This window comes from Cololabis saira, chromosome 17 (assembly GCF_033807715.1).
Source record: "Cololabis saira isolate AMF1-May2022 chromosome 17, fColSai1.1, whole genome shotgun sequence".
NCBI lineage: Eukaryota > Metazoa > Chordata > Actinopteri > Beloniformes > Belonidae > Cololabis > Cololabis saira.
The window spans coordinates 18,440,317-18,461,350 of NC_084603.1; the positions used below are offsets into that span (position 1 = coordinate 18,440,317).

Below are 21,034 nucleotides of genomic sequence, written 5' to 3' on the forward strand. Positions count from 1 at the left end.
TTCACGTGTGGTACTTTAACAAACTCCTCCTAGCAGGATCGTCTAGAAAACTTGCTCAGGAGACAAAAAAGATGTTATCCATGAAAAATGATCAAAATCGTGAATTTTCGTGAAATGGCGTGGCCGTGGCGCCGCGTCAAAATTCAACATTAAACAGGAAGTGATACTAGTAGCTGATTGGTCGATATGTGATAGATCCTATTTTCTGTTATAACTTTTGAATAGTTTGACATAAAGACTCGTGGGTGGTGTCATCAGACTCGGTTTTGAGTCCCTGACTTTTATTGGTGAGAATTGCACAAAATTGCAAGGGCCCGTTCATCGCTTTAATTAGGGCCCGAGCACTTACAGTGCGAAGGCCCTATTGTATCTGTAGGAATTTCTTTCTTTCTTTCTTTCTTTCTTTCTTTCTTTCTTTCTTTCTTTCTTTCTTTCTTTCTTTCTTTCTTTCTTTCTTTCTTTCTTTCTTTCTTTCTTTCTTTCTTTCTTTCTTTCTTTCTTTCGACGCAAGGAGGGCCTTTTTTCCCCCTAAACGTGCCCCAAAAGTCACCAAATTTTGCACCAAGCCAGGCCTGGTGATACATTTTATATTTCATGGTTTGCATTAATGGGCGTGGCCTAACGGCTCAGCAGCGCCCCCTAGAATACTATTCTCTGCCATAACTTTTGAAAGGTTTGACATAAAGAGTCGTGGGTGGTGTCATGGGACTCAGTATGGAGTCCTTGACCATAATTGGTGAAAATTAGCCCCGCCCCTTCTTCTGATTGGTTGTCCCGATTTTCTGCTATAACTTTTGAATGGTTTGACATAGAGAGTCGTGGGTGGTGTCATTTCTGATATGGGGCGGTGGCCATGAGTGCGAGGGCCCGTTCATCGCTGCTTGCAGCTTTAATTCTTTATTTGTTATCTTATCTCAGAACCTGAGCCTGTTTATAATTCTTCAACGGCAAGTAGAGGAGCCCTCGTGGAAATTCACTCTCAGCTTCTTTTTATGTCTTCTGGAAGCCAGCTAATGATGATGATAATATTCCTGCTCTGTAATTTGCGAGGCGAGTGAAGACGAGGATGTTGACGTACCACTTTGCTGCATCCGGTTGAGCTGTATTCCCGGCTCCGCCAGGACGTCGCTGAGCGAGCGCAGCCCTCTCCGCTGCCACTTCTCCGCTGTCTTGGGTCCAACCCCAAACACACTTGTGAGCAGCTGGCAGGAAACGAGTTAGGGATGTAATCAAGAAGACATACTCTGAAATGACAAGCTCTTCTCCGAAGGAGTCGGCAGTCACAGATCTGAAGACGTCTGTGCACTTAAGAGACAGCAAATGCAAATCCTTTTCAAATGTGGGTTCGAAAGCTTCAGAAAAGGAGCAAGGGAGTGAATAAAAGCGCTGTTTTTCATCCACTGACCTTCAGAGTTTGATACTTTTCATCCGAGAGTATTCTCTCGACTTCAAACGACCGACCGTGTTGAAGGATATCCTGTAAAACAGAAAAAAAGGAGAATATTAGTCAGCAAAGTGCTCTCAGTCTCACCATCAGCATGTTTTTCCCGGGCCGCTGGTCCATCAACCGCCACCAAATTGCTGCTCGTTTGAAAACCATTTCATCGTGAATCAGGTTGTGCTCATTTTCACTGCGTTTCGGGGAAGCAAATGACAGCGTTGTTGTGAAACCTGGGATTAATCCCAGCGTGATGGCGGCCATAAAAGGCCCGGGTAATGGGCTGCTCCGAGTCCATTGTTTGCTCTGAAACAACTCTGACGCACGTTTAATTGTAGGCGCCGACTTGCTCAAGGCCGTCTAACTGCCGTCGTTAAGCCAGCGTGTGGAATCAGCAACGCCTCGCACGTATTTCACTTCTGATGCTGCTGCATCCCGACTCTGTCTTTTTCTCCTAAAGCCGCGGTGCAGGTGTGTTTTTTCCAGAGAAGAACATAGTTATGGGTCGTTGTTGTCGCTCTTTTTTCTTCTGGGCAAAAAGATTCTTATAAACCGACATGCCACCATGGATTATATCTGAGACTGTAATGAACGATTCATCAAAGGCTCCCGTTCTTGAGCTGCTGCTGAAGCTCATTGGCTGTTCTCAGCTTGTTGCTAAGCAACCAACGTTATTGACACAGGAAGTGAAGAAGCGGGAAGACTGTTTAGCCAATCAGAATGCAGAACACGATGCACAATGTAAATCCATACAGTACCTGCTGAAATGAAGGCTAGAGGGGATTAATGGGAGCATTTAAAATAATGTTTTTATTTCAAGTAACTAAATAGTTACATTTCATAGTAACGCATTACTTTTTGGTCTAAGTAACTGAGTTACTAACTGAGTTACTTTTTTAATGAAGTAACTAGTAACGGTAACTAATTACTATTTGTCAGTAACTAGCACAACACTGATTACAGGTGATTTATTACATATCACCACAATGACCGTCAGGTTTTTGAACGCACACCCACTACGTTTCCTCCGGAATTTAAAAAGTAATGCGTTAGAGTATTAGTTACCGCAAAACTAACGGCGTTACTGTAACGCGTTACTAAATAACGCGTTAGTCCCAACACTGTTTACTCAAAAGTGTGCTGAACTTAAGTATACTTTTTGAGTATATTTAGTATGGCATTCCGGACGCACCGCATGAGTTCCTTATTTGTCTGCAGTTTGCCAAGCCATATTTAACAGAGTTACACACTTTCTTGATGTGCTTCCTGAAAGAAGGACATGTTTGCAGGCCGGAGCTTCGGGAGCTGCGTGCTGGCCTGCTGGCCCGGTCATCCCGTTGCTGCTTCCACCTGCCTGCTGTGCTGCTGACGTCCCCGACCCCCCAGTCTGGCCCTCAGCAGGAGCGTCCCCCCTTATGATCCAGGTCCTGCTCAAGGTTTCTTTCCTCCTAAAGGGGAGTTTTTCTTGCCACTGTTTGGCTTAAGGTTTTTCTCCCACTAGGGGAGTTTTTACCTGCCATTGTTTATGTAATAATTGCTCGGGGGTTTATGTTTATGTTCATGTTCTAGGTCTCTGGAAAGCGTCTAGAGACAACAACTGTTGTATTAGACCAGGGGTCGCCAATGCGCGGCTCTAGAGCAGCATGCGGCTCTTTAGCGCTGCCCTGGTGGCTCCTGGAGCTTTTTCAAAAAAGTTTAACATTTTTTTCCCTTTTTTTCTTCTTTTTTTGTTTTCTTTTTTTTCCTTTTTTTCTTCTTTTTTCCTTTTTTTCTGTTTTTTTCTTCCTTTTTCCTTTCCTTATTAATCTCGACATTTCAACTTTTTTTCTCAAAATTTTGACTTTTTTCTCGACATTTCGACTTTTTTTATTACATTTTGACTATTTCCTTGAAATTTTAACTTTTTTCTCGACATTTCGACTTTTTTCTCAAGATTGTACTTCAACATTAATCTTGACATTTCGACTTTTTTCTCGAAGTTTCGACTTTTTTCTCGACATTTCAACTTTTTTCCTCAAAGTGCATAATGAAAAAAAAATCTTCCCCCAGTTATAACTAATATAGATACATGCAGCATGTGTTGCCTTCATTCTAAGGCTGATACAAGACTTTAAATTTTTTGCGGCTCCAGAAATATTAGTTTTTTGTGTTTTTGGTCCAATATGGCTCTTTCAACATTTTGGGTTGCCGATCTCTGGACTAGACGCTATACAAATAAAATTGAAATTGAAATTGAAGGAGAAGGTCGGGTCCATGATGACTCCCAGATGACCGACTGGAGTTCCTCTCCTCCCAGAAACACACCAGAGTGCACAGCGCCTTCGCCTTCGCCAACCTCAAACACGAGGAGAATGCTTCACCACACTCCCTGCTCGGGGGGAAGACACACTCCTTTCCACCCACAACCCATCCATCCCCGACTCGGCCCCAGCGCTCCCGGACTTCCCTGCCAGTCACTCCATATCCGCTCCTCCGTCAGCTCTGAGCGGTTCAGCCGCTGCCGACGGTGTCACTTTGATGTTCACGGGAACGTCAGGCGTTTTCTTCTTACTCTGGTTGGTTTCACTTTGCTTCTCATCTCATGCCATTTTCTTTTTCAACGTTTTCAGCGGCAATCTGTTCAAAGAGACAGCCGGGAGAAAGCAGATCTCTTTGCCAGGCGTGCGTACAAACGAGGAGGAGGAGAGGTCACTCACAGACCGTCTAATTTGGTCTCGCCGGGACATTTATGCTACTTTGTTTAATGACTCTGCCTCGGCGCCGACAGGTTTGACAGATTTAGAGACTCCCTCTCAGATCCGCCACGTGCGTATTAGGTGTAACGTGTCAGAAAGTTGGATTGCACTACTCACCTTTTTTCCCCTCCAGGGATTCTTCCTTCTCTACGAGAAAATATTTTTCTGCACTCGCTCTGACGAGCTGCCACGATTTCTGACCCGAGTTCGACTGCGGGTGAGAGGATGAAGCTTTCCTTCCCTCAAAGACAACATGAATGTATCTTACATCTGTCACCGTCTGCTGCAGCTGCGTTGCAACTTTTTATAAATTATATATTAAAGAGCAAAAAGATTGAAAAAAAATACTTTTATCTATACGTTTTTTATAAGAGTTGGCCCGCGATGCAGAATTTTTCTCTCTGCCTTCACAGCCAATATGATGCACACTTTAAAACATTATTTTACTGTGTTGTTTCAAACACACAGACATGTAAAGGAATACTCCAAAGTTTTCAAGAGGTGTATAATATTTGATTATTTAGTCACTCATCCATATCACCGACCCTGAAACTTAATTTCGGGGTAGGGATGAAGGTTGCTTGCTCCTTTATTCATTTTTCATATTTATTTGTGATAAATAGGCATTGTTTCTTACACAGTTCCACACACATTCTCACCCTCAGGGTTGATGGGCAGGCTCCACTCCATCCACTGCTTGACTGTCTGGCTGACATCAAAGCATGGATGGGCAGTAACTTCCTCAACCTCAACGAGAGCAAGACCGAGACCATTGTTTTTGGAAAAACCTCTCCAGCCTTCTCTATCAATGCCCTGGGCCCTCTCGCCTCTAACATCAGGCCTTCTGTCAGAAATCTGGGCGTGATTTTGGACAGTACCTTTAAGTTTGAGCAGCAGGTCAGTGCAGTAGTTCGTAAAAGCTTCTTCCACCTGAGAACTATTGCCAAGGTCAAAGCCGACCTGCCACAGAGCGATCTGGAGAGAGTCATCCATGCTTTCGTCACTTCACAACTGGACTACTGCAACGCCCGATACACCGGCATCGACCAATCTCAACTCCAACGCCTGCAGTTACCGTATTTTCGCGACCATAAGGCGCACATTTTTTTTTTTTTTTTTTTTTTTAAATGTGCCGGGCGCCTTAAGAAACGGTGCGCCGTGTCTATTACCTGAATTACGGTAATGTGAGGCCGGCCACCATGAGAACGGTAAAGGGAGAAGGGGGCGGGTGAAGCCCCCGTGAGTTGCGACGTGAATGAGACTCCACTGAGCTGTTTAATGCGTAAACAGATGATAAAGACTTTTAAGGATTTGCTTGATGTGTAAAGTGAAATAAAATACAATCAAACTAAGTTTTGCTCCGCTCTATTTAAATAAGCACACGTTAAAGGTTAAAGCCTCGTGATGCGCGCTGCTGCAGCCGACTTCCTGGTTCCCAAAGCGGTCTGATCGACCTGGTTCCCGGCAGCTTTGCGAGCAGAGATTTCTGGGGTCTGTCTCAGGTCAGATCAGCTTCACACTCCGAGATTTGCAGCCAAATCTGTCGGTTACAAACCCGGTACCGGATCCCGACATGCGCGGGTGTGTATTCGCGGCGCGACACACAGATTCTCATGTGGTGCTGGACTGGCGCAGCTGATGGACAGAAACCTATGGGGATTTTTAAAAGAAAAACTTTGCATAAGACGTTTCCAGCCGGAGTCATTATAAGGACGAATGAAAAGGGGGGGCTGGATGAAGGGATGATGATCAAGAAGCTGATTCCAGGTCTGGAAATTCGGACTGGCGCAGCTGAATCAGCGGAGCTCGTGTCGGATACAACCCGGTACCGGCTCCCCGACAGCGCGTGTGTGAGCGGGTCCAGCGCGGCGGAGCGGAGGAGGACCAGCGCGGCGGTCCCGGGACGCGGGACCCGGGACCGCCGCGGGACCAGCGCGGGGTGGGGGGGGCGGACCGGGACCGGGACCCGGTCCAGCGCGAGGGAGCAGACGGGGAGCGGACCCGGTCCAGCGCAGGGGGGGACGGAGCGGAGCGGAGCGGGACCGGGGACCCGGGACCGCCGCTGTCGGGATCCGCAGCACAACGGGGTATGAAAAGTTTATTTAGTCTTGTGCTTGGCTGCCACGCTGGTGGACAGAAACTGCCGGCTATGGTGATTTTTAAAAGAAAGGCGTTGCCTAAACAGACTTTTCCAACCAGAGTGAAATGAAAAGGGCTGGATGGATGAGGAGATGATCGGGTGGCTGAGACAGGTTTATGTGCAGCGCCCCGGTGGTTTTTTTTAATTCTTTAATGCAGAAACAGAATATGAACCTTTGAAGGGTTTGATTGATGTGAAAAGTGAAATAAAATATCAAACTAAGTTTTGCTTCCGCTCTGTTTTTAGCGTGTGTGTTCTGCAGCGCGCGCGTGTGCAGCTCCGTCTCCTTAGACGGCGCCTTTTGGGTCGGTGCGCCGTATGTGTGTTTTAAAACCAAAAATGACACACAAAACTGAGGGTGCGCCTTTCCACACAGTGCGCCATATGGTCGCGAAAATACGGTAGTTCAAAACTCGACTCCTTACTTGCACAAAGAAGCGAGATCACATCACCCCGGTCCTTGCATCACTCCACTGGCTCCCCATCCACCACCGTATTAACTTCAAACTTCTCCTGACCACTTACAAATCCCTCCACGGCCTGGCCCCCACATACCTGTCTGATATTCTCCACCACCACATCCCATCTAGAGCACTCCGGTCAGCCGACCAACTGTTGTTGGAAGTGCCCAGGACCAGCTCAAAACCAGGGGGGATAGAGCCTTCGCTGTGGAGCCCCCAGACTCTGGAACTCCCTTCCCCTACACATCCGGGCGGCCCAGTCTTTACATATTTTTAAATCTCAGTTAAAGACCCACCTTTTTTCCCTTGCTTTTAATTAGTGTCTTTTTATATTGTCTTATTCAGATTTTGTCTCTTAGACCTTTTCTAGTCCCTTTTTTATGTCTTCGCTTTTTAAAGCACTTTCTGTGAAGCACTTTGGTTGCCGTTTGTTTATGTGCTATACAAATAAAATTTGACTTTTGACTTGACATTATTGAAAACCTGACCATATTGTGTTAAATAATGTGTTTAATGGTGTAAACTGAGGAGTATCTATCCAAGTGGGATCGGTATGTCGTTTAAATGACACAGTTGATCAATAATATTACAACTGTAAACATTTACGGACAAATAAGCTTTATTAATCCATAAAGTACCATTGAAAAGAGGTCACCTGTATGCGCATTTAACACTGGGCACTATTTTCTCACGGCACACAATCAAAGTGGACAAAGTCTCTTTTCTGCTCCAGACGGTTGTTTTATGTTGTTTTATGTTTATGTTGTTTATGTTGTTATGCAGCCAAATGCATGAGAATGGGAGTAGTTTAACAGCGACCTTTGATTGCACCGAGAACACAGCACTTGGCAGGAAATCCAGTACACAAGAGACGGTGCTGAGACGGAGCGGCGACACCGGAGAGTAAAACAAGGTTGCACTACGGGAAACCTAGCAGATGAGCAGCAGGAGACAGAAGACTTAATATAGAACAGGTCTGAGGACAGAAACGCCGGTGAAAAAAGAGACTTCAGTGGCAATAATCAAGGGAGGGAACAGGAGGATAAGTTTTCATTTTCATAAATGCACCCAGTACTGTTCTATTACCACGGATGGCAGCTTGCAGCACGTGAGCAGTCGCACAATCTGTGTAGAGCAGGGGTCGGCAACCCGCGGCTCTATTTTTTCCTCTTTTTTTCCTCTTTTTTTCCCTTTTTTTCTTTTTTTCTTCTTTTTTTCCTTTTCTCAACATTTCAACTTTTTTCTCGACGTTTCGACTTTTTTCTCGAAATTTTAACTTTTTTCTCAACATTTCGACTTTTTTCTCAACATTTCCACTTTTTTCTCGACATTTCCACTTTTTTCTCAACATTTGACTTTTTTCTCAACATTTTCACTTTTTTCTTGAAGTGCATAATGAAAAAAAAAAATCTTTCCCCAGTTATAACTAATATAGAAACATGCAGCATGTGTTGCCTTCATTCTAAGACTTTTCATTTTTTGCAGCTCCAGACATATTTGTTTTTGGTCCAATATGGCTCTAAAACATTTTGGGTTGCAGACCCCTGCTGCAGGGGCCTCATCTTCCAACGGGGGCCACGTTTTGCACGAGGGGCCGCATTTACATGTGCGCTACCGTGAGGAGGAGGGGAGAAAAAAGATCTGAATTGTGTGAGTAATCTGCTCGTGCAATGATTGGCAGCACCAGAAATCTGACCAATCACAAGGGTGCAGGCAGGCTCTTGCAGAGATTTCATCCAAAAGACATCACAAATCAGGAGCGAGTAAGAGAAGAAAAAAGGGAAAACACGAGGAAACTCATGCTTCACTTGAAGGTGGGGATGTTGAAATAAAACCTTGTAGCACAAACACCTGAGCTGCCAGGAGCTGTCTCCTGCTGCTCATCTGCTAGGTTTCCCGTAGTGCAACCTTGTTTTACTCTCCGGTGTCGCCGCTCCGTCTCAGCACTGTCTCTTGTGTACTGGATTTCCTGCCAAGTGCCGTGTTTTCGGTGCAATCAAAGCATCATATCCAAAGATGGATCTTCTTCTTCTCCATCCCCACAGCAGATCCCCGCGTGGCCAGCTATCGGCCCCTTTCTCTATGTAACTTTGTTTTTAATGGACGTTAACTAGAGCTCTGCGTTAACGGCATCAGCCTCTAACTCTGCAGCTGCATCTTCTGGATCTGATTTCCCGCTGCAGCGACTGGGATTGAGGACTAACGTCACCCAGCAGAACTAAACCAGAGAAACTACTGAAAACATGGACATTAAACCAGAGAAACTACTGAAAACATGGACATTAAACCAGAGAAACTACTGAAAACATGGACATTAAACCAGAGAAACTACTGAAAACATGGACATTAAACCAGAGGAAACTACTGAAAACATGGACATTAAACCAGAGAAACTACTGAAAACATGGACATTAAACCAGAGAAACTACTGAAAACATGGACATTAGACCAGAGAAACTACTGAAAACATGGACATTAAACCAGAGAAACTACTGAAAACATGGACATTAAACCAGAGAAACTACTGAAAACATGGACATTAAACCAGAGGAAACTACTGAAAACATGGACATTAAACCGAAACTACTGAAAACATGGACATTAAACCAGAGGAAACTACTGAAAACATGGACATTAAACCAGAGAAACTACTGAAAACATGGACATTAAACCAGAGAAACTACTGAAAACATGGACATTAAACCAGAGGAAACTACTGAAAACATGGACATTAAACCAGAGAAACTACTGAAAACATGGACATTAAACCAGAGAAACTACTGAAAACATGGACATTAAACCAGAGAAACTACTGAAAACATGGACATTAAACCAGAGAAACTACTGAAAACATGGACATTAAGGATCTTTGTTACAACATTTCGTCTCGTCTCGTTTTGGTCAACTAGAGTTTTTATTCTGTAATCTACATCTTAGTCTCGTTTTTATTCCTCTACGATATTGCATTATATATTAAAATTATCGTTATCGTCACATGACCAGCATTTTCATTGCGTCTCGTCTCGTTTTCCTCAGGTGATAAAGGTTCTTTGACGATGATATTTAGTCATAATTTTCATTGACGAAAGCAACTTTAGTTGATATAACTTTGTAAGATCACTTGCTGATATAAAAAATAGAGCAGCATTTCATGGTGTCCAGGTACTGCATGCTGCAGTTGAAGACGCTTAACGAGACCGAGGCTAACTAAGCCCTTACTCCTCTGTTTTAGGCATGGTTCAATTGTTTAAACTGTTAAAACAAAGCGATTGGGTTGCAGCCGGAGCCTGAGTTGTGTGTGGAGCCTAAGGCCCAGTCCCAATAATCCCCCCCTACTTTCTACCACTAGCCCTAAAAATTAAGCCACAGGTGTAGGGCCCTTGTAATGTTCCCTAGGGATTGGGACACCACTTGCTACGTCACTGCGTGGTTTACGTTCGGGTACGTAAGCGACTGCGTAGTTACGTTTGCACATACGTCACACCATATCAGGAAGCCCAGAGCTAAAAGCTGTTTTAATTTCAGCTGTAGCGCTGTTAATATGCCACTTTATTAAGTTTTAATATTTTTTCAGGCGTAAAAGTAACCGTTAAGATCCCCAACCTGGGCTCAGTTTATCCAAATAACGCCTGTTAAGAAATTTGCTCCGATGTTTTCGGGGGATGAGAAGAGCCGCCGGTGATTTATGGTTCCGCGTTAAATCGACGCAGAGCCTACGCCGTAGGTTATGCGACGACGCGCACCGTACAGTGCGCCGTAGGCTCTGCAACGTAGGCTCTGCGTTGGTGTAATGCGGAACCATAAATCAGCCTTTATTCTGGCGAGATCTGAAGATACAACGCGACAACGAGCAAGTGAGTGATTATGTACATTCACTGAGTGAATATTATGAAAGTAAAATATATATTTCTTGCTAGAAATGTAATCAAAACGCATTTTTATGCAGAAACTAACTCAAAATATTGATTTTATTCACTAAAAACTAGAAATGTCCGCCATGTTTGGTCGGCGAGTCAGTATCTGAAAACCCTCGCTGTGAAGGGTTAGATTCATACACACTAGCCCTCGTTATGTCCACTAGCCCTACATGCAAAGAGGAATTGGGACACCACTACCCTCACAGGAACGCACAAAATTTAGGGGTAAGGCTGAAAAGTAGGACTAGGGGGGATTGGGACTGGCCCTGTCTTACCTCCATCACAGCTTTGGTGTGTTCCCCCAGGCAGGGCAGGTGCTGCGTCGCCTGCAGACTCCGCACCTCCCAGGGCAGACTCTTCAGCACTGACGCTGCTCTCCTGAAGGCCAGGCTGGGTCCCTCCATGTCGCTGAACTCGTACTTCTCCACCAGCACTTCAAATGCATCCTACAGGGAGGAGAGAAGGAGACCAGGGTAGATGGAGATGGAAAGATTTTATGGATGGGCTTCAGTAAAACTGTTAAAAACCTGAGGAGACGGACGTTTATCTCAGAAGCTCCAGTTTGCTTATCAACTTCAGAGCTGCATCATTTCACCCATAACTTTTGACAACGAGCCAACAGTTTAAGCAAACTCCTCTGATGTGATGATGCTCTAATGAGCAGATTATATGTAGCCTGGGAACTAAACCAGTCCAAGAGCTCATGTTTAATTTGCTCAGTCAAACGAGCCTGGCCTCCCTTTTTGTTCAAGAAGATAGTTTAATAGGAGCCTAATGATGCTCTTCCAGTTTAGGCTCACAATGACCTGTAACAATGATATAGTATTAGTATATTATACATTTCCTGAATCCTTATCGTCCTGTGAGTATTCCAGTTTTTGTATTTTGTGTCTCTGTTGTTCCTAGTTGACACAGGGATAAAAGATAGTATATCATTTAAGCAGAGCTGGTTACTTCAGAATAATAGGACTCAAGTAGAAGTAAAAAATAGTCATCCAAATAATAACTTGAGTAAAAGTAAAAAAGTACTTGGTGAAAAAACTACTCAAGTACTGAGTAACTGTTGAGTAACGTCTGATTTATTTTTTGAACACAACCATTCAAACAGACAAAAGTACAAAATAATCATCTTCAGGAAAATTAAATCAATAAAATAAATTAAAATTAATAAAAAATAGCCTAAATTAAAATAATCTTAAAGTAAATTCAAGTACTTTAATAAATAATAAAATAAATAAAATAATAACAGAATAAAAAAATAAATTAAGCACAAGTAGCACAACATTTCCAGCCTTTGTACTTTTCTTTTTTAACCAGGCAGAACTAGAACAACATGAACTCATAGAAACTCTGTGTGTGTTTGAGTCTGTGTAAATGTGACAAAACATGCAAAAACAAACATTTTTCCCAAAGAATCACCCAGTGATGTCATGAGATCGACGTGTACGTGGATAAAAGGGATAAAAGAAAAGTAACAGCTCAACGTAGCCTAATGTAGCGGAGTAAGAGGAACAGTTTCTTCTTCACAAATCTACTCAAGTAAAAGTAAAAAGTATAGTGATTCAAAACTACTCCTAAAAGTACAACATTTCCCAAAATTTACTCAAGTAAATGTAACAGAGTAAATGTAACTTGTTACTACCACCTCTGCATTTAGGCGAAAATGGTGTAAAAATGTGTGTTGTTTATAGTTTAAAGAGCTGCAGTGAACTCTATGTTGGTCAGAAAGATTCACATCTTAGCTTGAATGAATGCTTAAAAGGTCTCCTTTAAAATGATACCAAAGACAATATTGTGAAACATTGACAGATTTCCTGTACATGAGTCTAAACCAGGATATGCAGCAGCATCTAAAATGTAATTTTCTGAAGGGGGTTTTAACTTAATGAGCTGATAAATATGATCCAGCTGCCACTCAGGAAGGTTATCAGACCAAAATATCATCTATAGACATGGATATTTTCAAAAATCATAAGTAAGTTTGGTCACCTTGAGTGAAATTTTGGGCTCTGGCCCCTGGACTATCTTGTTATGTTTAGTCATATGCGCAAAAAAAAGATCATGAGAAAAAATGTATTTTCTATCTTCTCGTAGCTCAAGAGGGTTAGTGCATACGAAAAAGAAATGGCTTCATTTTTCCATCATCCTCACCAAATATATCCATCCATAAACTTGAGTCCCAGGGCAAGCGTCCTAAGAGCCCCAGACCTCCCTCTCTCTGTCCCTAGCCACTTCCTCCAGGAGGATACCAAAGTATTAGCAGGCACGCCAAGAAATATAATCTCTGAAATGTATTCTGGCTCTGTGTCGGGGCCTTCTCCCTGGTGGATGTGCCTGAATCAACTCCCCGGGGATGCAAGCATGGAGGCATCCCAATCGGTGGCTTGAGAGTCCCCGTCATGTGACCCAACTTCTCAAGCAACCTGCAAGGAAGAGTCCAGCCACTGTGCAGAAAGAAATATTTTCATCCTCTTGTGTCTGGGAGGAAATTCTTTCAGTCACGACCCAAAGTTCATGACCATCAGAGACGGTAGGTGATTGAGAAGTAAACAGTCTAGTCTTTTGGGTCAACTCTTAACCACAACAGGCCGACACTGAGTCCTCTTGTCAACCTCCTGCCCAACTTTTGAATAAGACAAGATCCCCCCCCCCCTTCAAACTAAAACCGAGGACACACCAACCCGACGTCGCCCGCTGTCAGCCGACTGCTGTGTCGCCTCGCGTCGCCTGTGTCGGGCTCAAAAAGAAGCACTAGACACACCGCAAAGACGACACCCAACGGCAACTAGCACGTATGTTCTGCGCATACGTGAGAGGTAATTCCCCTCCATACCAGCAGGCAGTGGTAGTCTGTATTCACTCAAAGACAAGGATAAACCAGAAGCTCTGGGAAGCCGTAAACAAAACAAATAGGCTTCATATTCACACCACATTTCCATACCACTCTCGCTACCACAATGCGTAAGAATAAAGAATTGGCACTGGCGTTGTCAGCCCTCGACCTTCAGCTTGTGGAAGAAGAAAAGAGGAGGCGGAGGCGAAGAATAAGAAGAAACCGCACTACATGGGTGAAATCATGGATACAACAGCGACAGGCTCAAGGAGCTTAGGGCAGTTTCTCTTCTCGTGCACTGATTCGCTACCTGAACAGCCAATCACAGAGTGAGCTGTTTGACCGACAGCCGACGCCGATTCGAAATGTTGAATCGGCTGAAAAGCTGCCGACGGGCGGCCGACCTGTGGCGACGTGCGGGACACACCGGGGAAACTAGGCCGACAGACGAGCACCGATGCTCATCGACGGCTGACAGTCGGCTTGGTGTGTCAGGGCATTAAGGCTGCTTTCACACCTGTCCCGTTTGGAGCAGTTGTTCCCAAACAGGGAGCGTTTCCCCCTAAAGATCGGTTCGTTTGGTATATGTGAACACAGCAATCACGCTCGGATGCGGCACAAAACAGGCGAGCCGAGATCCTAGGAGAGGTTAGGTTCTCCTAGGAGAGGTTAGGTTCTCCTAGGAGAGGTTAGGTTCTCCTAGGAGAGGTTAGGTTCTCCTAGGAGAGGTTAGGTTCTCCTAGGAGAGGTTAGGTTTTCCTAGGAGAGGTTAGGGTTAGGTTCTCCTAGGAGAGGTTAGGGTTAGGATCTCCTAGGAGAGGTTAGGGTTAGGTTCTCCTAGGAGAGGTTAGGGTTAGGTTCTCCTAGGAGAGGTTAGGTTCTCCGAGGAGAGGTTAGGTTTTCCTAGGAGAGGTTAGGTTCTCCTAGGAGAGGTTAGGGTTAGGTTCTCCTAGGAGAGGTTAGGGTTAGGTTCTCCTAGGAGAGGTTAGGGTTAGGTTCTCCTAGGAGAGGTTAGGTTCTCCTAGGAGAGGTTAGGTTCTCCTAGGAGAGGTTAGGTTCTCCTAGGAGAGGTTAGGTTTTCCTAGGAGAGGTTAGGTTCTCCTAGGAGAGGTTAGGGTTAGGTTCTCCTAGGAGAGGTTAGGGTTAGGATCTCCTAGGAGAGGTTAGGGTTAGGTTCTCCTAGGAGAGGTTAGGGTTAGGATCTCCTAGGAGAGGTTAGGTTCTCCTAGGAGAGGTTAGGGTTAGGTTCTCCTAGGAGAGGTTAGGGTTAGGATCTCCTAGGAGAGGTTAGGGTTAGGTTCTCCTAGGAGAGGTTAGGGTTAGGATCTCCTAGGAGAGGTTAGGTTCTCCTAGGAGAGGTTAGGTTCTCCTAGGAGAGGTTAGGGTTAGGTTCTCCTAGGAGAGGTTAGGGTTAGGATCTCCTAGGAGAGGTTAGGTTCTCCTAGGAGAGGTTAGGGTTAGGTTCTCCTAGGAGAGGTTAGGGTTAGGTTCTCCTAGGAGAGGTTAGGGTTAGGATCTCCTAGGAGAGGTTAGGGTTAGGTTCTCCTAGGAGAGGTTAGGGTTAGGTTCTCCTAGGAGAGGTTAGGTTCTCCTAGGAGAGGTTAGGTTCTCCTAGGAGAGGTTAGGGTTAGGTTCTCCTAGGAGAGGTTAGGGTTAGGATCTCCTAGGAGAGGTTAGGGTTAGGATCTCCTAGGAGAGGTTAGGGTTAGGTTCTCGGCTCGCTTCCATTCCAGACCTGGAGCGGTTCGTTTGCAGTGAGAACAGAATCCACACAGCAACCGACACAACTAACTCATAAGCTGCTTTCACATAGAGCGCGATTTGCGCCGTGCGCACCGCCGGGTAGGGCCCAGAGTCGGCCCAGAGTCGGCGCAGAGCCTCCTCTCCCTTCTCTCCTATTGGAAAACAACAATGGTTAAGCCCCTTTCACATAAAGGGCGCAAAGCAGCGACTGTCGCCGACAATCCCATTCATTGTGTATGTGCTACCGCGGCGCAAGAGCGGACCGTTCTGCCGTTCTGCCTGCCCGAATTGAACATTTTTTTATTTCACCGTGCCACACTGTGACGACATCTCAGCGCGGCACGGTGAAATAAAAAAGCGCTGCTGATTTTGTCGAGTCAGTCAAGTCACTGTGGCATTAATTTAATGGAAAATGTATTATTCTTGACCGTGTCCCTTCCTGCCCGCGGTGGATTGACGCATCACTGACCAGACACCCGTTTCAGAATTGCAACCAGAAAAAGAGCTAATGCTGGAACCATGCTAATTCATGGTTCCAGCTGCCTGTCACCACAGGAACAGAGGATTAAAACTGGAATTTGACAACTTGTTGCTCTAAATTTTTAAAAAGAACAGCAGGAATAAGTCTGCAGTCTTCCTCTTATTATCGTTGTTTATTTATTTATATAGTTTGTATCATGACTGCCCTTTTTAGTAAGTATAAAAAATGTCTGTTAATATTTTCAACAATCCATCTGTACTGTTGTTGGTAAGAACGGATTTGCATCAGCAGTCGTGATGCTTTTCTCAGACCACGTTTACACATAGCCGGGTATTTACAAAAACTGATATTTCCCCCTCTACGTTTTGAAAAATACCATCATTTAAATCCGCTGTTAAGGTGCTATGAGCAGCCAAACCTACAGGGGGCAGTGTAACGAGAAGATAAAGTCATGCTAGCCAATCAGAATCCTGGAAAAAAACATCAACAAATGACACGAGTAACTTCCAGTTACTTCCAAGATGAACGAAAATCTTTGGTTTGGAGTGACAGAGAAGTGGAGTTACTTTTAAGTGTGACTTTAGAATATAAAACAGGTAAAATACAAGAAAATATTGACGGTTACAAACTAATTGTAAACACAGGTGTCACTCATGACGCTGGTGACGTTTCTGTCTCATAATGTGACGTTCTGAAGAATAAATGTAAGTTTCTCTCCGTTTACAAGCAAACGTGAAAACGGAGGTTTTAAAAATCTCCACTTTGGCCGGTGTTTTCAGGAATGATGGTTTTTGGAGACTTTGAGCTTCGTTTTCGTGTAAACGAACGACCAAAACGCAGGAAAACACCACCGTTTCTGCTACGTGGAAACAGGGCCTCAGACCCCCACAGACGAGTTGCTGTGGAAACCGACACTGATCAGTGACTACGTTTCCATGCAGTCAAAATTCGGGTTATTGCTAATATTCCGGTTACAGAAACATTGGGAATATTCCGTTTACATGGTGATTAATCATTCAGGATATCTGGATCAAACCAGCGACGCACGGAGAACGTCATGACGCAATTCCCGTCATTTCCACTTCTTCTTCCTGTATCCAAATTCAAAACAAATGCTGCTTCGCGCAACTTTTCGCTCAACTTCTTTTAAATCTCACTATCCCGGTACTTTCTACCGTCTACAAATGCAGAAATGTTCATATCCTTCATTACATTTATGAAGTGATTAGTCTCCTCCTGGTCTTGGTTTCTCCGTGTTTATAAGAACTTCCTGGACTCAAAAGACCAGGATTCCTTGTGAACAGAGCATGAGCAGAAAACACATTCCTGTTCCGTTTGATGGGGATATTCCGTTTGGAGTTTACATGACCTAATATTCGGGTTTTAAAAGGAGTAACCCAGGGGTCATATTGAGGCTTTTAAAAACCGGAATATGAGCAAATTCCAGTTATTCAAAGGGGTTATTGGTGTTTACATGGCCGTGCAAATCCGGGTTATTGCTAATATTCGGGTTTTAAAAGGGTTATTGATGCATGGAAACACAGTCATTGTGGGTAACTACTGAGGAGCCGCCGGAGCAGCCGGAGCCGCCAGGGCAGTGTCCAGAGAGGAATGCAGCACTTCTCCTTATGCGTTTAGCTGTGAACGTGGTCATAAAAAGCTTCTGAGTGCAGTAACGAGCCGGGACCACGACACCATTGCAGCTGATGTCTCTTTGTTGCCATGCAACCATTACAAAGAATCCTTACCTCCACCTGGGACCATGTTGATCATTTTAATCACCGCTAATGACATTTTAATGAAGCTATAAGAACACTCAGCACTCTTGATAAAGTGTATTCTATAGGAACTTGTTGTTCTTTGATAACACAGATCATACATTTATTTATTTATTCACGCCATCTTTTATATTCTGAGGTTCTTCTATTTATGAAGTGAATGAAAAAGAATAAAACTGTTTTAAAACAACAAAATAAGGTGAGTAAAACACCATACAGCTGATACACCAGCCTTTCAATGCTCTGTACCTGAACGGCAAAACAGATCTACTACAACTCTATTTCAAAGAAAGCATACAGGACTCTCTCAGAAAATTAGAATATTGTGATAAAGTTCTTTATTTTCTGTAATGCAATTAAAAAAACTAAACTGTCATACATTCTGGATTCATTACAAATCAACTGAAATATTGCAAGCCTTTTATTATTTTAATATTGCTGATCATTGCTTACAGTTTAAGATTAAGATTCCCAGAATATTCAAATTTTTTGAGATAGGATATTTGAGTTTTCCTAAGCTGTAAACCATGCATGCGCGTCGCCACCATATATTTTGGGGGGGACGCGTCCCCCCACTCTTGAACAAAAGTCGTTCGGACCCCCCCACATTTGCTAGTCCAGCGTGTTTTCATTGCTTCATAATCAAATCCGTTCCACTTTATGAGTAGGAGATTACCCATATCTACAGAAATCCACTCCGTGTTTTACTTGTTTTTTAACACGGCAGCAGCAGCATCATTCAAAACATTCAGTCAGTCTGAGGCAAGCCGATGTGGAGATGCCGAGATGGACATAAGAAATTAAGTAAGTTACCAAGTTTTACCTTGAGTGGCCAAACAGCAAAATTGCGTTGTTCCATGGTCAAACACAGCCAGCTTATATATATATATCGACGCAGAGCCTACGGCGTAGGGTACGGTGTACGTTGCGCCTCGCCGCGTAGCCTACGCCGTAGGCTCTGCGTTGGTGTAACGCAGGACCATAAATCAGCTCCGGAGCCGGCAGCAGACAGAAATCAGCCTTTATTCTGGCGAGGTTGCAAAAAACGTGTAAAAAAGTGATTATGTACATTCACTGAGTGAATATTATGAAAGTAAAATATATATTTCTCGCTGTATGACGACTAAAAGCATTCTGGGAATTTATTTTGTCCCTAGAAAACTAGTTTTTTCTTTTTAAATCAGAGGGTGTTGTGTAAAATTCCCACTGTGACGTACTGGGTGCCTTCACAGGTGTTGAACACTGGCTTGCTTCTTGTTACACCTCACATCCTTGATAAATACTGTAGTAGGCCTGTATGGTTCATCTGGAAACAACAGTATTGAATAAAATGATGTTGTTAAGAAATCTTGTAAGCCATTCTTTTACTTTTTTTTTATATAAGAAAATAGGGATAAGTAGTCAACTACCATATTTTCGCGACCATTCGGCGCACCGTGTGGAAAGGCGCACCCTCATTTTTGTGTGTCATTTTTAGATTTAAAACATACATATGGCGCACCGACCCAAAAGGCGCAGTCTACAGAGCAGAGCTGCACACACGCGTGCCGCAAAACACGCCGGCCGGAAAACACACACACCCGCTGCAGAACGCACACACATGCAGAACGCACACACAAGCACACAAGCGCTTATTTAAAAAATAGAGCGGGAGCAAAACCTCTGTTTCTGCATTAAAGAGCTCCGCTAATTCAGCTGCGCCAGTCCGAATTTCCTCTGTGTCAGTCACTTTCTGCACAACAGTAAATAAACAGTAAATAAACTACCCCGTTGTGCGGATCCTCCACCGCGCAGAGCCCGTCTCTCCCCAGCGGGGTGGAGCAGCGCGCGTCACAGCGGCTTTAACCGGGAATGTGACCTGTTCGGACCGGCTGGGACCGAAGCCACCCACCTGTATGGGAGCAGGGGCTCCCGGGGAAAGACCAGCGGCATTTCGGCCGGATCTGCCCCGGGGATGGTGCGCCCTGGCCCGGCAAACCCGCGGCGGGAGCCTGGCGGCTCCTGAGCGCATCCTCTGCATCTTGGTTAGGCTACCAGAGATCAAACCGACAGATTTGCCTGAAAATCTCGCAGGGTGAAGTTGTTCCGACCTGGGACAGACCCCTGAATAAATAAAGGTAAGAAAATAAACGTTTCATACCCCGTTGTGCTGCGGATCCCGACCGCAGCGGTCCCGCGTCCCGCGTCCCGCGTCCCGCGTCCCGCGTCCCGCTCCGCGCTGGTCCCGGGTCCGCTCCCCGTCTGCTCCCCCGCGCTGGACCCGCTCACACACGCGCTGTCGGGGAGCCGGTACCGGGGTTTGTATCCGACAGGAGCTCCAGTCCGAATTTCCAGACCTGTCTCAGCCACCTGATCATCATCATCCCTTCATCCAGCCCCCCCTTTCCATTCGTCCTTATAATGACTCCGGCTGGAAACGTCTTATGCAAAGTTTTTCTTTTAAAAATCACCATAGGTTTCTGTCCATCAGCTGCGCCAGTCCAGCGCTACATGAATGAGAATCTGTGTGTGTCGCCGCGAATACACACCCGCGCATGTCGGGGTCCGGTACCGGGTTTGTAACCGACAGATTTGGCTGCAAATTTCGGAGGGTGAAGCTGATCAGACCTGAGACAGACCCCAGAAATCTCTGCTCGCAAAGCGGCCAGGAACCAGGTCGATTGGACCGCTTGGGGAACCAGGAAGTCGGGTTGCAGCAGCGCCCATCACCGCGCTGCTCCAGCCGCTGCTTTAACCGGGGAGTCACCGGTTCCGACATGCAAAACACACGCGCGCTGCAGAACAAGTGTGCTTATTTAAATAGAGCGGGAGCAAAACTTAGTTTGATTGTATTTTATTTCACTTTACACATCAAGCAAATCCTTAAAAGTTTTCATCTTCTGTTTCGCATTAAACAGCTCAGTGGATGGTCTCATTCAGCTTCACCCGCCCCCTTCTCCCTTTACCGTTCTCATGGCCGGCCTTACATTACCGTAATTCAGGTAATAGACACGGCGCACCGTTTCTTAAGGCGCCCGGCACATTTAAAAAAAAAAATTTAAAAAAAAGTTGCGCCTTATGGTCGCGAAAATACGGTAATATAAAATAACATGACGCCGTGGGTTGGTTTTCCTCCCAACCTCCCCAATTTTTTCAGTCACCAGCCGCCACTGATATATAAAGTGTTAATAACTGGAAAGGTGGAGGATGTGGATGTGGTCAGTTCGTACCCAGAACTAAACCGGTACAGCTGGCCATGTTCAAACTTCAGTATCCTGCAGCACAGTCAGTGAAGTGGTGGATACATGAGAGCTATGCTGCCAGAGGTTCCAGGTCTGTTCACTCAAGTAGAAGTGTTGGTCAGGCTTCTTCTTGTTGTGCCATGCTCCTCAGCAGAGGCAGAGAGAAGTTTTAGTGCCTTAAGAAGGCTCAAGACCTGGCTGCGCTCTTCAATGACTCAAAAGCGCTTGAACAATGTGGCTGTTTGCCACATCCACCAAGAGCATCTTGACAAACTTGACTAGAGGAG

The 21,034-nt window shown here is 44.9% G+C and overlaps 1 protein-coding gene across 1 annotated transcript in view; it reads right to left on the bottom strand.

Moving 5' to 3' along the window:
- Positions 1–21,034, bottom strand: part of dntt (deoxynucleotidyltransferase, terminal) — a 272,267-nt gene that overhangs the window by 201,582 nt on the left and 49,651 nt on the right. The window contains exons 4-6 of the mRNA XM_061745490.1: positions 10,967–11,137; positions 1,406–1,477; positions 1,079–1,202 (exon numbers count right to left, since the gene is read on the bottom strand). Coding sequence (XP_061601474.1) covers positions 1,079–1,202; positions 1,406–1,477; positions 10,967–11,137 — 367 coding nt within the window. The remainder of the gene's footprint in view (positions 1–1,078; positions 1,203–1,405; positions 1,478–10,966; positions 11,138–21,034) is intronic.